Source organism: Elgaria multicarinata, chromosome 7 (genome assembly GCF_023053635.1).
Source record: "Elgaria multicarinata webbii isolate HBS135686 ecotype San Diego chromosome 7, rElgMul1.1.pri, whole genome shotgun sequence".
Taxonomy (NCBI): Eukaryota; Metazoa; Chordata; class Lepidosauria; order Squamata; family Anguidae; genus Elgaria; species Elgaria multicarinata.
Window position 1 is genome coordinate 16278877 of NC_086177.1, and position 17775 is coordinate 16296651.

General features: G+C 41.4%; 1 protein-coding gene across 2 annotated transcripts in view; it reads left to right on the forward strand.

Moving 5' to 3' along the window:
- FBXL7 (F-box and leucine rich repeat protein 7) overlaps positions 1-17775 on the forward strand; it is a 144295-nt gene that overhangs the window by 26144 nt on the left and 100376 nt on the right. The window contains exon 2 of one of the 2 annotated variants that reach the window (XM_063129742.1): positions 11331-11420. The exons of the other annotated variant lie outside the window; for it this stretch is intronic. Coding sequence (XP_062985812.1) covers positions 11331-11420 — 90 coding nt within the window. The remainder of the gene's footprint in view (positions 1-11330; positions 11421-17775) is intronic. 2 annotated transcript variants of the gene reach the window in all.

The window sequence follows — 17775 nt, forward strand, 5'->3', positions numbered from 1 at the left end:
ATTTGCCATTTTGCAGTGCGGTACTCACATGACATTGTGCCTGTCCTACAGTCACCCCACCTCTTTCCCTCCATTTTCTGTGTTTTCCTAGAGCAAGGAAAGGCTAGTTTATTTCTTCCATGCGAGATTAAAGCGCCCTTCCACCCCCATGTATTGCCATCCTTGCGCTATGTCCTTTGTTCGGGGCGTGTGCTTTGAAGGGGGAGGTCTTATTGGGGTTATGTTGGTTTATATACAACCTTATTTAGTTATTGCCAGACTGGGCTTCTGGCCAATAACCTTATAGCAGAGTATTTGCAACGGTTTCCAGCAAAGTCAGCACAGACACAGATTAAGACTGAGATTTTCAATAGGTTTAAACAAACCTTTACTGGCATATAAAAATATAATTTAGTTATGGCAATCACAAATACAAATACTTACTTACGGTCAGTCAATACAGCACTGATACATCTGATGGAGTGATAATTTCTGAGTGATACATGTACATGGGAATACATTTCTTTTTATAGGCTAACTGTACAGTGATGCAACTGCTTGCAATCCCTTAATTGAAACAATCAAGTTACCAATTATTCAATTATGACATCAATGTCCAGGTGCAACGTTGACCTTTAAGTTTTCTGCTGAGTCTTCTGATTCCTCCAGCTCCTCAGCAATTAGTAAATCCATGGAAACATAACCAGAATCCTAATCCAGGATTTCAACAGGTCTTGCTGATGAAAGAGAAGGGCGGGGTGGTTGTCCTCCTCCAGCACACCATGTCAAACAAACGGACGTGTGCTGACTCAGGGCCTTGCTAGACCTACCAGATAATCCGTCTGGGAGGAGGGGTGACGGCGCGCTACAGCTAGCGCGCGCCGTCGCCCTTTTCCAGACATCAACACGCGACGGGGCAAGGGAAAGCCCCATCGCGTGCTCTGCTTTTCCCCCCCTTAAAAAGCTGGGCCATAAGCGAATCCGCTTATCCCGGGTCAAGGGAGGACTTAGCCCGGCCTGACCCCGGAATCCCCTGTGCGTCATCTGGATGCACAGGAGGGAGACCGGGCCTCACACCGCACTAACTCCTCGTCTAGCAATGGTTAAAAGACTTTTGCTGCTCCAACCCCACTTTCATTGCCTGCAGAAACAGCTGATGAAACGTTAAATCAGTAAAGCACTAGACAACAAAGCCAGAGCGGGGGAAAGGTGCCCATCCATCAACGAAAAGAACCAGTGAACTGGACGGGGAAGCAGAAGGGGTGGAGTGGAATGGGAGAGCAAACAAGCGAAAGGAGATTTCCCCAGTGCAGTGGTGATACCACAAACACACGTAAAAGGGACCATTAGCTTGATGTGCTAATGAAACGGAGGTGGAAATCGCAGAGGCAAACCAGGAAAAACAAATAGGTGTGATGTAGCCCTTTTTTTCTTTTCTTTTTGCTGAAACTCATTTTTTTCTAGCCAGTTGGGATTAGAAATGGTGCTTTGTTTGGGTACAAGATTAACTGTTGCTTTGTTTGGTCCAGTCATAGTGTTAATTCCTCCCTCCATTCCCCCACCTCTGCAAGATATGTGTCTGGTTTTCATTCACAGATTGGATTTGAACACAGGTCTCCCAGGCCCAGCTACAGGGTAGCATTAGAGTACACTGCCTATTAAATCAGACCTGGTGTGTTATCCAGCTAAAAAATGATAGATCCTTGGTTGCTTGTTTCTTTCAGGAATGGTAGAAGCAGATTGTTTCAGCCAAAGTTTTTTACTATCTTGGATTTCACAAAAGGAGAGTTGCTCAGACAGTGTTTCAGGATTCCGGGGGTACTATAGAATCTTATTGGAGATTCTATGAGAAGATCAGTATTGGTGGACAAGCTTCTATGAATGACTCTTGAAGCCAGTTTGGCCATCTGTCAGTCATTACTTTGGCTTTTCTTTTACTTATTTAGGGTGCTTCTAGATGAGACTTTTATGGTGCAATCATCCTGCCTTATTCACAGAAATTTATGGGAATCCAGACATTGCCGACTTCTGTTTGTGACCCTCCTGTGTTTCCTTACCACTTTTTCTATCTTTTTCCGTAATGAAAAAGACCCATTAAGGAGAAAAATACAGAACAGCTGCACAATGCCTTCTGATTGCTAACACTAGGCCCACTTTGTCTGGAACCACCTGGAGTCAATAGCAACAACAACAATAACTTATGGGTCACGCTATCGCCAAAGCTTTCAGGGCGACATACACAATAAAAACATATACAACAAAACCAATGGTAAAACACATCAAAGGATGTTTTAATTTTTTAAAAAAAATCATCAACAATGATTTAAAACAATTTTAAGAGACAAATATCCGCTAAAACATGGAAACAGACTATTTTAAAATACAGCATTAAACATATCAACAAAAACATAACAAGTAGCAATTAAACATTCTTCAACCAGTGGGGTCATAACACATAATTGGGTTGCATCTTAACCTAAGGCGTTACTAGAACATAAAAACAAAGTTTAGATTTGGGCATCACTTTTAAGAGCATAAGAACATATGAAGTGCCTTGCTGGATCAGACCAAGGGTCCATCTATTCCAGTACTCTGTTCACACTGTATTGTCAACCAGGACCAACAAACCAGGACATGGTGCAACAGCACACTCTTCCACCCATGTTCTCTAGCAACTGCTGCACACAGGCTTATGTCATAAATCACAGGAGTTGCAAGATAAACCATGGCTAGAATCATCAATTAACAGTCGAAGTTCAGTATGCCAGGAATATCTGCCAGGAGCCAAATTAAACAGTATAAGTTTCAGGGACACACAGAAGAGCTGTCGAGGTCTTTCCAGGGTCAGATAACGTTTAAACAAGCCAAGGCGCTGGAAGACAAGCAACTGGAACAAAGCACCAAACAGGACAGTTGCTTCCAGCAATCTAACAGCATCTCCGGCTTGTCTTATATTGGGATACTGATGATGGATTGAAGCCAGCTGCATTGGGCTGCGGCTAGCTTCAACTCATGTGAAGAGCCATTCCCCAAACACGCCCAGGCTCAGCCACCACTAGCCACCTTACACTTGCCTACATTGAACCACATCTGCTGTTTGGATGCCCACTCTCCCAGCTTGGAGAGATCCCTTTGGAGCTCTTCACAATCCCTTCATGTTTTGACAACCTTAAATAATTAATTTGGTGTCATTGGCAAACTTGGCCATTTCACTGCTCACTCCTAATTCCGGATCATTTATGAACAAGTTGAAAAGAATTGGTCCCAATACCTATCCCTGTGGGACCCTGCTATTTACTTCCCCCCATCGAGAGAATTGACCATTTATTCCTACTCTCTGCTTTCTGTTCTTTAACCAGTTACTGATCTTCTCTTATTCCATGACTGCTAAGTTTGTTTAGGAGTCTTTTAAAAATGTATTTTAAAATACGCTTTTATTGTTGGATTGGAGGAGTGATTCTCATGTTACAAATTGTTGTTAAAGATGGCTCCATGGTCAGAAAAGATTCAAGACTGTTGCTTGATGTGTCCAGAATTCTTTATGTATCTAAGCCTGGCTTTCTTACTTCTGCCACGTTATAACCATTTAGTTCCTTTCCTTTTTCCTGCCTTATTTCCTTTGCAGTTTCCAGTATCTTTTGTTTCAAGGTTCATTTTCTGCAATGTTTGCTGATGCCTTTCTTAGTTCTGCTATCTCTCCTTGCAGCCATCAGTATTTTTTCTTTTTTGTTTCTGATTTTAGGTAGACCCAAAACTGCATCATTCATTATTGCTAATGCTTTCCCCTAATATCTTGGTTACTTGCAGAGGTTCAGTAATAATAGCAGAAGTGTTTATTCCTGCAGCTCGTAATTACAGATCTCATTGGTGCATGTAGTGGATAATTAGAAAAGACAATGGGTTTATAGTGCAGTAGACAATGCATGCATATACAATCCCTCTTATCTACATAGGGGGCAAACTTCTGTGTATCCGTGGCTGGATGAGGAACCACATGCTGTAAAAGTGCTTCCTCACTTTATCTAGCTACTGGGATTGCATATGTGTATCCTTACTAGAATATTGGTGATAGTGCTGATCAAGTGGTTGGGAGACACAGTCGGGAGAGTAGGTTTTGATTCAGTCCATTCCCCCCACCTCCATTCATTGTTCCCTCCCAAACAGCTACATGAGTGCAATACTGATTGCTGTTTACTCATACTGTTGGATTATGGGCAAACTTTGGAATGTGTAAATATTTATTTCACGGTTGGTGTTTCCCCCCTGGTTTTCAAGATATTCCCCCCTGGAGCTCTTAAGCCCAGGGTTTGTAGCGACACTTGGACATGACCTTGCAACATGCAGAAGTATCCATTCAGAGTATTTAATTTTCTAGATAATGTATGCTGCGGTGTAGCCTCATAGTTGCAGTAACTTGGGTCAAACTTAAGGTTGCTTTCAGCCGTTTTATTTTAGCAAGACAGATTAGAAAATCCTTGCCTCAGGCGCCATGTATGTGTCACTTTTATGTGGACTGTTTCGTTGGATGGGTTCCAATTGGCTTCCAGTTTTATTGACACTTGAGCATCTTTCTCGTGTTGCCTTTGGTGTGGGAGCTGCTGCAGTGCGACTCCTTTCTGTGTTCTCTGGGTAACATCACAAGCCCTTCAGCTAAGTGGGAGGAGCCCACATTGCTGCCCCTATAGCTAGGGTCAGCTGGGGGGGTGCCCACATATATTTTCTCTGCCCCCCCTTAATTTTTATTTTATTTTATTTTTTACAAACAAATAAGTAAATTTATTTTGGAATTTTAAGAAAACCACAGGAAAGCCTTTCCTTTTGTTCTTAAGCATACAGATGCTATTATTTGGGGGCAATGCTGCAATGGAATCTGCCCACATATTACTAACAGTACATGCGATTGAGGCTATATCTGTGAGAAGGAATATTTTGACTTATGTGAACAGTTGTACATATATTTTTTTTAAAGAAGCAGCATGTTGCTCAGATTTATAAAGGCAGCTTTTGGGTTCACTTGGACTGGACACTTGAATTCAGTTACAGTTATACATTCAGATGAAGGCTTCATTCTTTCTGCACTCAAATTAATCAATGCAAATATTTGTGAAAAAAAATTGTCATTAAATGACTGAAGCTGTTGAATTGCTCAATCACACCAGTAGTCTTTCTTTTCCCTTTCTTAGTGAAATTATGATAAAAGTATGGGGATATCTTAAACCTGTAACATCACTGCTGCAACAGAAGAATCTGACTATTGAGGCAGCGTTGAAACACATTGACTGTGTTGGGAGGCAGTTGCAAGAAATACAAAATATCACTGTTTTCAACAACATTTTTAAGCAGCCAAGAAAGCATGTGAATCTGCTTACCACGAAGCACAATCAAAATGTCTTCATAAATGTCTTTGGACGTCAGGAAAGCTGATTTTAATGAGAGCACTGATAAGTAGGATTCCATGGCAGGAAAACTCAACAGGAAGACAAGTTCAAGAGATTGGGGTGGGGGAAGGCTTATCAAATTTGCAGAAGACACAAAATTGTGTGGGATAGCTAATACATTAGAAGACTGAAACAAAATTCAAAATGACCTTGAGAAGTTAGAAGACTGGGCAGAAAACAAGAGAATGAAATTCAGCAGAGACAGGTGCAAAGTTCTTCATTTAGGTAAAACAAATAAAATGCACAGGTGTAAGATAGGGGGATACATGGCTTGGCAATGATACACATGAAAAGGATCTCACAGTTGTAGTTGATCACAAGCTGAATACAAGTCAGCAGTGTGATGTGGCTGCAAAAAAGCCAAATGCAATTTTAGGTTGCATCAATAGAAGTATAGTTTTAAAATCATGGGAAGTGATAGTTCCACTCTACTCTGTGTTTGTCAGACCTCACCTCAAATGCTATGACCAGTTCTGGATACCACACTTTAGGAAGGATTCAGATAAATTGGAATGAATTCAGAGAAGGGGAACAAAGATGATCAGGAGACTAGAAACTAAAGTCCTTTAGGTAAAGATTGAAGGAACCGTATGTTGATAGCACTTTTCAAGTACCTAAAGGGTTGTCACACAGAACAAGGCTGCAGTCTATTCTCTGTCATCCAAGACTGTAGGACAAGAAATAACAGGCTTAAGTTACAGGAAGGCAGGAAAAAATTCTAATGCTTGAACAGTTAGGTAGTGGAACCAACTGCCTATGGAGGTGGTGGACTCTCCATTATTGGAGACATTCAAGTAAAGGTTGGGGACCATCTGTCAGGGATGCTTTAAACTGGATTCTTGTGCTGAGCAGGCAGCTGCACTTGATGGCCTCAATGCCCCCTTTCAATTCTATTATTCTATGATAAGAATTATTCGTCTTGTAGCTTATTTTTGACTTCCTACTAGTGGGCTGTTCTGAATTTTTTTAAAAACTTTTTTGTTAATTGGTGGCAGGAACCATAACAATTGTTAAATCTTAGTGAACTTCTTTGAATGTACATAAATTGCATTATGGCTGCAAATATAAGGGTTAAATGAAAACAATTTACATTTTTTTCTTAAGAAGGCCTGCAGACCAGATAAACCGCCCCCTACTTTTTTGACAGCCCTCCGCTCTCCAGAACTTTTAGGCTGGCCACAATACCTGCATGTCACACCCCCTCCCTATGCCAGCACTGGCTGGGATGATTTTGGGACCTTAAAGCTGCTTCAAATGACACACGATGTTACCTGAGCAGAGCAGGAAGACGCTATGCTCAACTGGCTCCCATGCAATATGAGAAGGAGCCTTGAAACTGATTATGTTCTTAGGCCACAGCTAGACCTAAGGTTTATCCTGGGATCATCCAGGGTTCGCCCCTGCCTGAGCACTGGATCCCCTGTGTGTCACCTAGATGAACAGGTTTGACCCCTGGGCGATCCAGGGATAAACCTTAGGTCTAGCTATGGCCTTAGTTATCCTCAAAGTGAAAAGGGCCTAGACATTACAACGTTGGTCTTAAGATCTATGCTCATAAGAGGTAACATCTCTAGTTTCCCTTGGCTATTTGTTGTATATTGACACGCATGTGCCATGTTTAAGCATGACTTCTGTCATTTATAGTGGCCTTCCACCAATTGTGAGAGTCACCTTTGTGAGAGTCTAAACAAGGGTTTTAACTATCATGTCTTTGTGCTGTTTTTACAATGGGAAGAAACTGCTTGTGTGGTCTCCCCTCTGTGCAAGTCAGTATCTATCACAATTGCTCTTTGTGTAAACATACAGTCCAACATGCACACGTGCGCACGCATAGACTAGTTAAATATTTATTCCGGGGCGATGATCTCATGGATTGTTTCTGTATAAAGGAGCCTCTCTTTCTGACTGATTACATGGGCAATGTAATAGAAGAAATGTTGTGATTTTAAATATCTTTTTTAAACCTATGACAGTGTAAGATTCTGAAATTACTTATTGTGTTACTTCTGTGCTTGTTTTGTTCCATTTACCTTGAAGTTTTAAGAATTGGCACCTGTTAATTTACAGCAAGGTTGCAAACACATGTGTGCAAGTTACCAGCCCATAAAATGTTCTACTGATTTGTATTCCAACACTTACCTGTGTTAATTATTTTTGGCACCTTGATGACCTAAAAGGGGAGCAACATCAACTTCATCTAATTTACAAAATCTTTTGTATCTGGTCACCTAGAGTTCATTCTTACTCTCTAAAAGTGACCCAGGTAAGTAGCTATTTACAACCTCTAAAAAGACTAGACTAAATGATGTGGTGGGAGATCTGTGACTAGATCTTCTACTTTTAAAGACAGTGTAACAGAGAGTGGTTTTAGAATTTAACTTGTAGGAATAAGAGACTGTCACATGGCCAAAGATGCTACAAAGTTCCAAAGACTCTCTTCTTTATTGTAGAGAAACTGGCAGGGCACACACTTCCTGTTCTTTTGCCCAAATCAACAGGACTAGCTTTTGCATTAGTTCAGCCTGGCAGCAGAAGAATCGTTCCCCCACTTATCACCTCTCCTTTTTAGTGTCCTGCCTTGGGCATGCATGAATTGTGCATAGCTGCCTATGTGAGGCTGACACTAGGCAGACCATGTTAGCTCTTGATTAGATAAGTTAGCTTTTGATTGGATATGCGGCTGACACCAGGCAGCCTGTGTTAGCCCTTCACTTGTCAGTCAACAACTCCCTGAGGTGCTGAGTAGCGTATAAAGTAGCAACCTGGTATTATAGTTACACACTGTTGGCTATGTAGAACCTTCTTTGGCTTATTGTTTTATCAGGTATCATGCTTATTTCACGCTATGCTCCCTTTTCCCTTTTGTTTAATAACATCTCTCTAAACCGGATACTGAGCTTGGCTGATTACCTTGTGTACTACGTCCATTTCCCATGATCACTGTGGCTTAAACAAGCTATGGAGGCATGTTTAAGCCATGCCACGTGCTGGGGGTGTGATGGGACCCATTTGCCTAATTACTTGCCCGCGCTCAGCTTATCGTGTTGTCTGAACCCAGGCAGCATGGCTTGTTGGAAGGGAAATAACCCATGGGTGAATTGAAGGTTGGGTGAATTGAAGGTTGTTTCCCCTTTCAACAAGCCATGCCACCCGAGTTTAGCTGACACAACAACCCATGCTCAGGCCAGCATGCACCACGATTTAAACAAGCCACCGTGTTTAAGCTGCGGAGATTGTGTGATTAATTGGCTTGAGGTTACCTCCTGTGAATTGGAAGAGAGCAAGGTGAAGTGGGCTGAAAGTCTTCCAGCAACAATTGGGGCTCTGCTGGCAATTCCCTCCTCCCCAAATTAAATAACCCATAGGCTGTGCGAATTCCCTACAAGCCGGGATGACTGCAAAAAAAGAAAAAAAGAAATTTGCATGGTAGACAGTTACATTGCAGGGCTGCTGTATGCAGAGGTTTCTCCATCGGGATCAACAGACATTTTCACATAAACAACCATTTTTCCTCGGATGATTGAAATACTCCCTGGTCCTAGTTTCTGAGGAACCTTCCCCGTCACTTTAGAGCAATAAAAGGAACCCAAAGGAAATGTTGCAAATGAGAGCAGCTTTCCTCGGATTATGTGATAGAGAGTTGACATTGCTCTTTCTGTTTATAATGCATTGTTATGGGAGTGACAGCTCCTAAAAGTTTCATTACCCAGCAGATGTTGCAATGTTTTAAAATGTATTATAAGTTACATATAGGGCAAATGGGGATTTTCAAAACGTAATTTTTATCCTTCAGCCTTTCATTTTGGTGAATAACCAAACGCTTTGGCTGACCTTTGACAATTGCAGCAGTTGCCAGAGAAGCACTGCTTTAACTTTGTGCCTGTACAGGAAACAGTCTGCCAAGAGAGAACAGAATGAATCTTACCGCTGGGCAGTAGCGAAGAATATCCTGGCAAAAGTCTGCTAATAGCAAAATAAGAAGCAAATGTCAGCTTTTAAAACTAATAATGCATTAAAATCTGTTTACTCTGGCTGATTTGCACTGTCCCAAACTGGCCCTGATAGCATGGCAGAAGAAACCCTGCAGTTCTTAACAAATGGCTTAGAAATGGCCCTTACAACCCCCCTGTTCTTTCGAAGGACCTGTCTGTCAGAGCAATTGGCTTTTTATTACTGCTGTTGCTGTGAGTCGTGCATTTTACCTCTTTAGAATTACTTCCCTAAACCCATCAACATGTTATCACAGAAAAATCCAGGTTCTTTATTTTTTAAAAGCTATTTTTGTATAACAGTTACACCAAAGATTTGTTATCTACCTTTGTTGACAACTAAACCCAGTCATATCAGAAGTTACTACATGGTGGCTGTATTTGCATGTTATGCTAAACCATGGTTTATGTTAAACGTGATTTGTTATGTTAACTAAGCATGAATTGTCTTGAGAAAACAAATCATGACTGATTCTGGATGGCATGATAACCCATAATGGGTTATTGTGTCATGTGGCTGGATTTTTTAAACCCATGGTGGGTTGTTTTGTTGAAATAACCCCTGAAAATAACCAGTGATGTGCAGAGTGGATTATTTAAACCACTGTTATCGTGCCATGGGGAGGGCACCGTTGGTTATTTTCATCAGCTACAGAATCGCTAGGCTAGAGTGGTCAAAGTGGCAACTGTCACTCCACTTGCGCTGGCAGAACTCTATTTTCGTCATCAAGGGATGATGAGATACAAGCGGAAGGACTGAGAGGAGGAGGAGGGAAGGTGGTGGGCGAGTTAATCAATGCACCGTGGATTAATAATCCACTCACAGCAGTTTATAACCAACTCATGGTTGGTTATTTCTCTGATTATGTGGGGACTATTCACAAAATAACCAACTGTGAGTTGACTACTAACCCACAGTTAACTATCGATGTGTCCAAACATGGCCCATGGTTTGTTTGCTCTTGCTTTGTTTCTCTCCCGCTCATTTTGTCTGCCTTCAGAACCGTTTCATTTTCAGGCTGCTCGTGCTGGGTGCTTCTGTTTCAGGATGGACAGCAGCACAAAAGCCAAGAATAAACCATGTTTCTGGGTTCAGACATCATGACAAGCCATAGTTTACATTTTGTAAGCCAACAACAAACCATGACTTTTATTTGTGCTTTGTAGCTGCTTAACAAACTAGGGTTTGCTTGCAAAGTAGAGTTTGGGAACAAGCCAGATTTCAATAAACTACACCATGGCTTAGTGTTATGTGTGAAACAGGCTGATGTATGCTGTGGACGTGCATTGTCAGTATGCTGCACAAAATTAAAATGGTATTACAATTTGAAAGGTGATCCAACAAAAAGTGCTCAGTTATCTATCTTCCCTCCCACCTCTTATTGATAAACCACATTGTTTTTTCAGATAACTCTGCTGGAAAATACACAAAAATCTGAGTTTGTCTGGGTTTTCTGTTCTTGACTATTATCAATAGCCACAAATGCCTTGGGTTCTAAAAAAGGTGGTTGTTGTTATTGCTGCTGCTGCATTTGTTGCATCCATTCTGCAGAACTTCCTCCTTCAGAAGACTCCACTAACTCCCTTCAAAAGGCAGTAAAACCTTTTTTTTAAAAAAACGATTCTTCAGGGTGTCTGGAGAAAGTGAATGGGTTCTGGTGGCTTTTGATACTCTTTGCTGCCATTCTTGTTTGGCTATGCCCAAATGGGATTTTTTGAAAGGTAGTCCCTCAAAGGGTAGTCCTCCTTGCCTCAAAAGCTTTGAAAGGCAAGGTGATGGCAGGGTTGCTGTTCAAGGAACGTTTGAAGCAAATTTGCTCACATGGAATTAGGTGTCTTTGAATCATGCCCATTTGTCCTTTTTTAAATACTTGTTGGTTAGAAAAAACCAACGCGTTCTAACGCTCCCGTTTTTCCTTTGTAGGTAAAGGCAGCTCAAGCATCTCATCCGACGTGAGTTCCAGTACAGATCACACACCAACAAGAACACAAAAAAATGCCGCGACCAGTGAAGGTACGCAGATGGTATCCCTTGGCTAACTTTTGAAAGTACTAACTTTTTTCCCCTTTGAACTTTAGCAGAAAAAAAATTCAGCAAAACAACCAACCAACCCCCCCAAAAGTAACATTATTCATTCCCCCACCTTCAGTTTCTCATTTACTTTCTTGTAACGTGTGGGTGCCCATGACAGTTACAGAAGACATAACTTTAAGGGACATTCCAAAAGGAATTCTTTCAACACACTTTAGCATAGTGTATTATTCTTACTGGGTGTAGAATTTAATACAACTGGGCTGGGTTTTTGTTTCCAAGGTGAATAATATAATAATGACTCTGGAAGTTGATGTAAAACTAAACTTGAATGTAGTGCTTTCCTGATGCTTAGAAGTTTGTGCCAAGCAAACTAAAGCACGTTAAAACTAGACTTACAGTTCAGTGGCAATGCGAAAGTTACATTGATGCCTCTCACCTGGAGTTCTGGGGGAACGTTTCCATTTTGGAATGTGGATGTTTTGGCAAAGGGGGTTGGTGGTGGGGTGTGTGAGTGTAAGGAGAGATATTGGGCATGTGTCTTCAAACACAGTTTAAAACACAACCAGTTTTATGAAGGCATTTTGCAAGGAGGAACTTAATACATTTTTCAGTCTTGTATACAAGCAGGCACACACAACAACACAAGATTCATAAGAACAATTGTTTTTATGGGGAGTGGGTGGCAATAGTGGGTTAGTAGTTTAGCCTCGGGCAATGGGAATAGCATACGTATATGGCACCTGAACCATTCCACCCCATATATATGAAATAAATAAAATTGAGCATTTATTATTAAGATTCATATGACATATTTAGCATTCGATGCAGAACTTTTAGCGGCTTTCTTGGATGCTGTGTCTTGCACCATGGAAATACCAATTCAACCTATCGAAATTGACCACTGAAGTCAGTGGGACGGGTGTCTCCAAAGTGTTCTCTTTGTTTAGGCAAAACAGAAATATCTACTGTGATGATTGCTCATCGAATCAAGAGAATAGGTTATTCGAAGGTTTTGATATTCTCTTGTCATAACAAATTAAACTGGATCAGAATTATCGTTTATCTCCAAGATTCTCTGAACATTTAAAAATGGGTTGAATAAACACTTGTGTCTGGAAGCTCTCTTCTTACAGCTCTTTATCTTTAACCTCATTGATTGTACTATTTTACTTAAGTGTCCTTTGGCCACAAGGAAAACAAATTGCTTAATATTTGGGGATGATCCTAAACTAAAAGCCCAAGGTCTAAATACTGTTTAGAGAAATTCTGAATGGATCAGATTGTGCTTCTGCTACTTATCTGTACCTTATGCTTAATGGAAGGGTTAAGTTTAGAAATAAAACCATAACAATTAAGCTCTAGCTTTTGATAAGGAGCCACTTTTTACATTTCTCTAAAGACGCTGCTTTTTACAGTAATGTAATGCATTCAAATGTCTATGCACCACATAATGGTATTAGGAACTGATAGTGTGTGGGGTGCATTCAATGCTGCAGGGGAATGGTGATGCAGCAGTGGTAGGAGAGCTTTTGCTGACGCTGACGGTGTTGTGACCATTGTAGCAGGGTCTAAAAGTGTGATGTTTTCATGCAATCAGATTTGCTGGGTTTGGCTTACAGTGAGAAATGGCTAGAGTTTGGTATCTGAGACTGATGTAAAGTATGCATTTTGTCAATGCGTAATAAAGAGCTAGCTTAAGGTTTTAGCCTGTTTTGAGACTTCCAGCCAGGGGCTTATTTTCTCTAGACTTGTAAAATAAATAAAAAATAAATTGAAACTTGAAGAATTAAATATATATATATTAGGAAGGCAAATTATGGGATCCTTTGTACTTTATTTCCTGTCCCAGGAACCCAAAACACATTCCTCTTTTATGAGGCTTGTATACTTATACTAGTATGTTTTGGTTTCATTTGATATTGCTGTTTTTATGCCAGCCACTTCAAGCTTTTTTTTAAATTGCCTATGAATCATAACACTCAAAAGTCATGAAAATGAATCCAAAGTACTTCACTTCATGGGGTGGGGAGGCAAAAAGCAGGGCAAGTTCAGAGGTAAGAATTGCTCTCTCAACTGGTGGGACCTTTTACAGATGATGTTTCATCCCTGAGGTTGATTCCCAGGTGAGAGGGACCTTGCTATTGTGCATTCTCCTACTTCTCCTTCGCATCCTCCATTGTGGGCAGAGGTTTGGAAATGAACAGAGGACATCCAGTGTTCATTTGAAAATGGGATCTCCGCAACGCTCCAAGACAAAACCTGCTTTCTAAGACAAATGAAACAAACCTTTATTACTCTTGCCTTTACTCCCTCCCCACCCTCTCTAAGCTCCTTGGGTCAGGAACCTGTCTCTTGCTTACGTTATGCTGTAAAGTTCTGTGTATGTTGATGTCGCTGTAATAATCAACAGTTGCTGTTTTTGTACTCAAAGGAACAGAAAAGAGGCATAGTAGGGAGTAGGGATAATCCATAGGCCCACTGGCTCTTGTGTGCAATCCTGAACAAAATATTACTTGGATATGCCCATGGTGCTAAAATATTAGGGCACGCTACACCGTGACTCTATTGATAATGGCAAGAAATTAGAGTTTGATTCCAGTCAACAGCCACCCAGAAAAACCCTTCTATAAGAAATGCACAGCCATTCCCTTCTCTTTTATAAGGAAAAATATATCTAAACCATCCTTTTCGTAATGGCATTTTATAGGATACCCTAAGCCAAGCTCAAAAATCACTTATTTATTATTTATTTATTACATTACTATACAAACCATTAGCTGAAGCTCCCTTATAACAGACAGTCCAGAGGGCTTTTATAAACTGCAGGTATAACAGGTGTAAAGAACAGCTGGAGAGAAATGATCAGAGCTGTGCCGAATCTTTTCTGACATATGTCACCATGGGTGTCTTCAGAGGCTCAACTGGTAAATACTTGTGTCAGTCATGGAATGCAAACTCCAAACCTAGGTGAACTTCCTGAAGTTTCATGTTCTATTGCAAATGTTGGGATTCCTTCATGGGGGTGTAAAGCTGAAATATGGGATGTACCAAAAAGGAGAATTAAAGCTCAGTTTAGATAGGAAAAGGCCAAAAATGCTAAAACATGAAACATTCTAGCAGGATGAAGAACGTTCCCCATTTGTTGTAAGAACTAGGGATGAGTGGGTTTCCTCAGTTTTGTTGTTCCCCGTGTTCTGCTCTACCTGTTGGGGGAAATCTGAAGCTCTCCAAAATAGGCAAAGAAGGTTGGAGGGGACAGTAGGCACATACGTGGGGAAGACGTTGCTGTTGGCCACCTTTCTCCATCTTTCTTTTCTCTGCTCATCTTAGCTCTCCTTTATCAACTAATTGTCTCTAGGAAACTGATCCTTTAGCTCAGGAATGGGCAAAGCCTGGCTCTCTAGATATGTTTCCCTACAACTCCCATCATCCTTCACCTCTGACTATGCTGGCTAGGGCTGATGAAAATTGTAGGCCAAAACATCTGGAGGGACACAATTTGCTCATTTCTGCTCTAGCAACTGCCTTTGGAACTTCTTGCTGTTCAGAGAAGTGGGGAGCCTTGCATGCACAAGATGGTATGAAATGAAATCCAGAAATTTGGGGCTTCTCTACATTAAGCAAAAATCCCGCAGCCTTACTGGGGCTTTGTCCTCTGGAATCTTCTCCCCCTTTGTTTTTGCCGGTTCATTCTCATATGTTTAATTTATACCACCAGCAGATAGCGCTGCTATATTACGCAATTTAAATTTATTACCGCATTTTCCATGACTTATAAAATGGCACATTCCCACTTGAAAATGATAGGAGAAGCATCGGAGGTTGACAATGTCATGAAAAGGACCTACTAACTTCTGTGAGTGAACAGTCACGAGCGCACGATAAATGCCTCGTGTAGAGACAGCCTTAAGATGCCAGCTAAATTGGCTATTTACAGTCTATTTTCTCAGTCTGACATCTGTTCCCTGGCACTGGTGTCTATTGTGTGGTCAGCCATTAGCATTGGTTTTAGACTTTTTTTTTAAAAAAATTATTAGTTATGACTTATGTCTCAAATGTTATACCTGATGGACTAAAGGATATACAATGGAACCCAAACCTCTTAAATATTATCCATACTTTAATCCCTGAATTGAGGAAACTGGCTGATGAGAGAAGCAGACCTCTGTGCTGAGCCAGGATGGCCACGTTATCCAGACTTGTGGTAGTTTTCTGTTGAGACTTCTTTTCACAAATAATTTTGTGAGGGCAAGTAAAAAGAGCTTATAATTGGTTTGCGGTAAAGATGGAGGCCAATGTTTTTGATGAAACAAGGTTTGGAATGTGGGGTTGTTTTTCGTTTTGTTTTTTTGGAGTGTTAGTAGATCATTTTTTCCCTGCGCTTTCCACTTATCACTAACAGAACAATCCTGCAGCTTCCAAGACAGCATCTGAGGAGCCGTGGGATGGTGTGAATTCCCCCTCCCTGCTCCCCTCAAGGCTGTAGTCACAGCTACAACTTCAGTGCATATATCCACGTGCAGATTTTTCTGCAGTCCCCGGAGCCGCCACAGGCACTGTGGTGGAATCTCTTCCGAAGATACGGCAGCATCCTCAAAAAAGTTTTGGGAGGTTGAAAAGTGGGCATTCTGTTAGGCAGGGAGGCAAATGGGAAGAGAAGCTTAGATCTGCTTGATCCATGAGCCTCTCTGTCACTGCCCATAGCCTGGCAAGTCAGTCGGATGGGCTAAAAACCCTGTCTAGCTGAATTTGTTTTTTTTAATAGGAACAGGGTGCTGTAAAAGCCTTCGTTCTCCAACATCGGATGCCTCTGTATATCAAGTATTAGGATTGTGCTCTAAATCAACCTTTGATCATCCTCTTATCAGAACTCACAGTGCAAATGTTAGCCTGTATCACTGGTAAACGACAGACATCTTCCTCCAAAAAAATACTGGAGCAAATTAAAGCCACAAATTCAATATAATTCAAACTCTACATTTTATTTTTTTAATTTTATTTTTGCAAGATTTGCTTGCTTTGGAATTAGCTTTGCATATCTTGATGTTTGCCCTGAAAGGAAAAAATCCAACATACAATGGAATGTTAAGATAAGGGGCCTGTTATCGGTGCCCCGCCCCCCAAATCTGAGATGAAGAACAGATCTTAGATTTGCACAGACCATAATTTCCCCTCTCCCATCCGTCACTATGTGTACAGGGAAACACCTGAACTTAGTATAGAGCCTGCAAGAAAAATACATACCTAAGTAACTGCCCCTCCCTGCCCCACCCCCGGTCCCAAACTTTCAGATAAAAGCAGGGCTCCCAATTTCAGTAGTTAAAAAATGACATATGTTGATGGGGAAGAGAGAATGTAAAGGAATTTGAGGACCACTCTTGATATCGTCCTGGGCCCTAGTTTTGTACAGAAGGGGGAGAGGATTTTCTGCAGAGATCCCAGAGCAGCCTTCCTATACAGAAGACTTGTTCCACACTTTGGGGATTTGCATGGTACTGAGCTGAAGGTCTGAACTCACTTAAAACCTCAGTCAATTCTGACATCTTTCATTCCTACAGATTGTTTGTTTTCTGCATAAATAAAAACTGCTACGCATTCAAGAATAGAAACACGCCAGGCCCTAAGTGCTTTTCCTTCAGCAGTCTCCAGTTTGTGGGGTGGCATTTTGTGAGTGTTTTTGTTGTGGCTTGGAGGAGAAAGTGAGCACCCGCTGTGCCTCTTGAAGCAAGCTGGTGGCCCATCTGCTCCTCATGCAAGTGGAGGGTTGTCTGCAGGATGAAGGAGAGTGCAAGATGGCCATTCAGTCTGATGCCAAGGTGGTTTTCATTTTTCAATTTAGAAGACGCCCGCGTTTTGAACTTGAACTCATCAATACACTTTTATGTTAAGGCTTGTTTAGCTTTGGTCTTTTGAAATGTTGTTTACAGCTTTAACCCCACGGCTTTTCAGTTTGAAACTGTTCAAACCATTAAGCCCAGTATCATCTACTGTGATGGGTAGGTGCTCTCCCAGACCAGGGGCAAGAATCTTTCCCATCCCTGTGATCTTGAAACCAGAAATTCCAGGAAACCCTGCTGGCTCTGGGTTTTTGAGGGCCCTCAGTGAGTCTACTTTCTCACTATTATTGTCACTAGCTGATATTGCTCCTCCTCCTCCTCCTCTTTCTCATCATGGCTACCACTGGCTTGCTTGACAGGCAGAGAGCCAGTGAGGAAGTAGCCAGTGGCATCTACTGCTCCTCCTTCCTTCTCATCACCACCGCTGTTCGGGCCAGAGCAAGAGGCAGATGAATAAGCAGATCGTAATGGTGAAGAGGAGGACAGGTCCAGGGGGC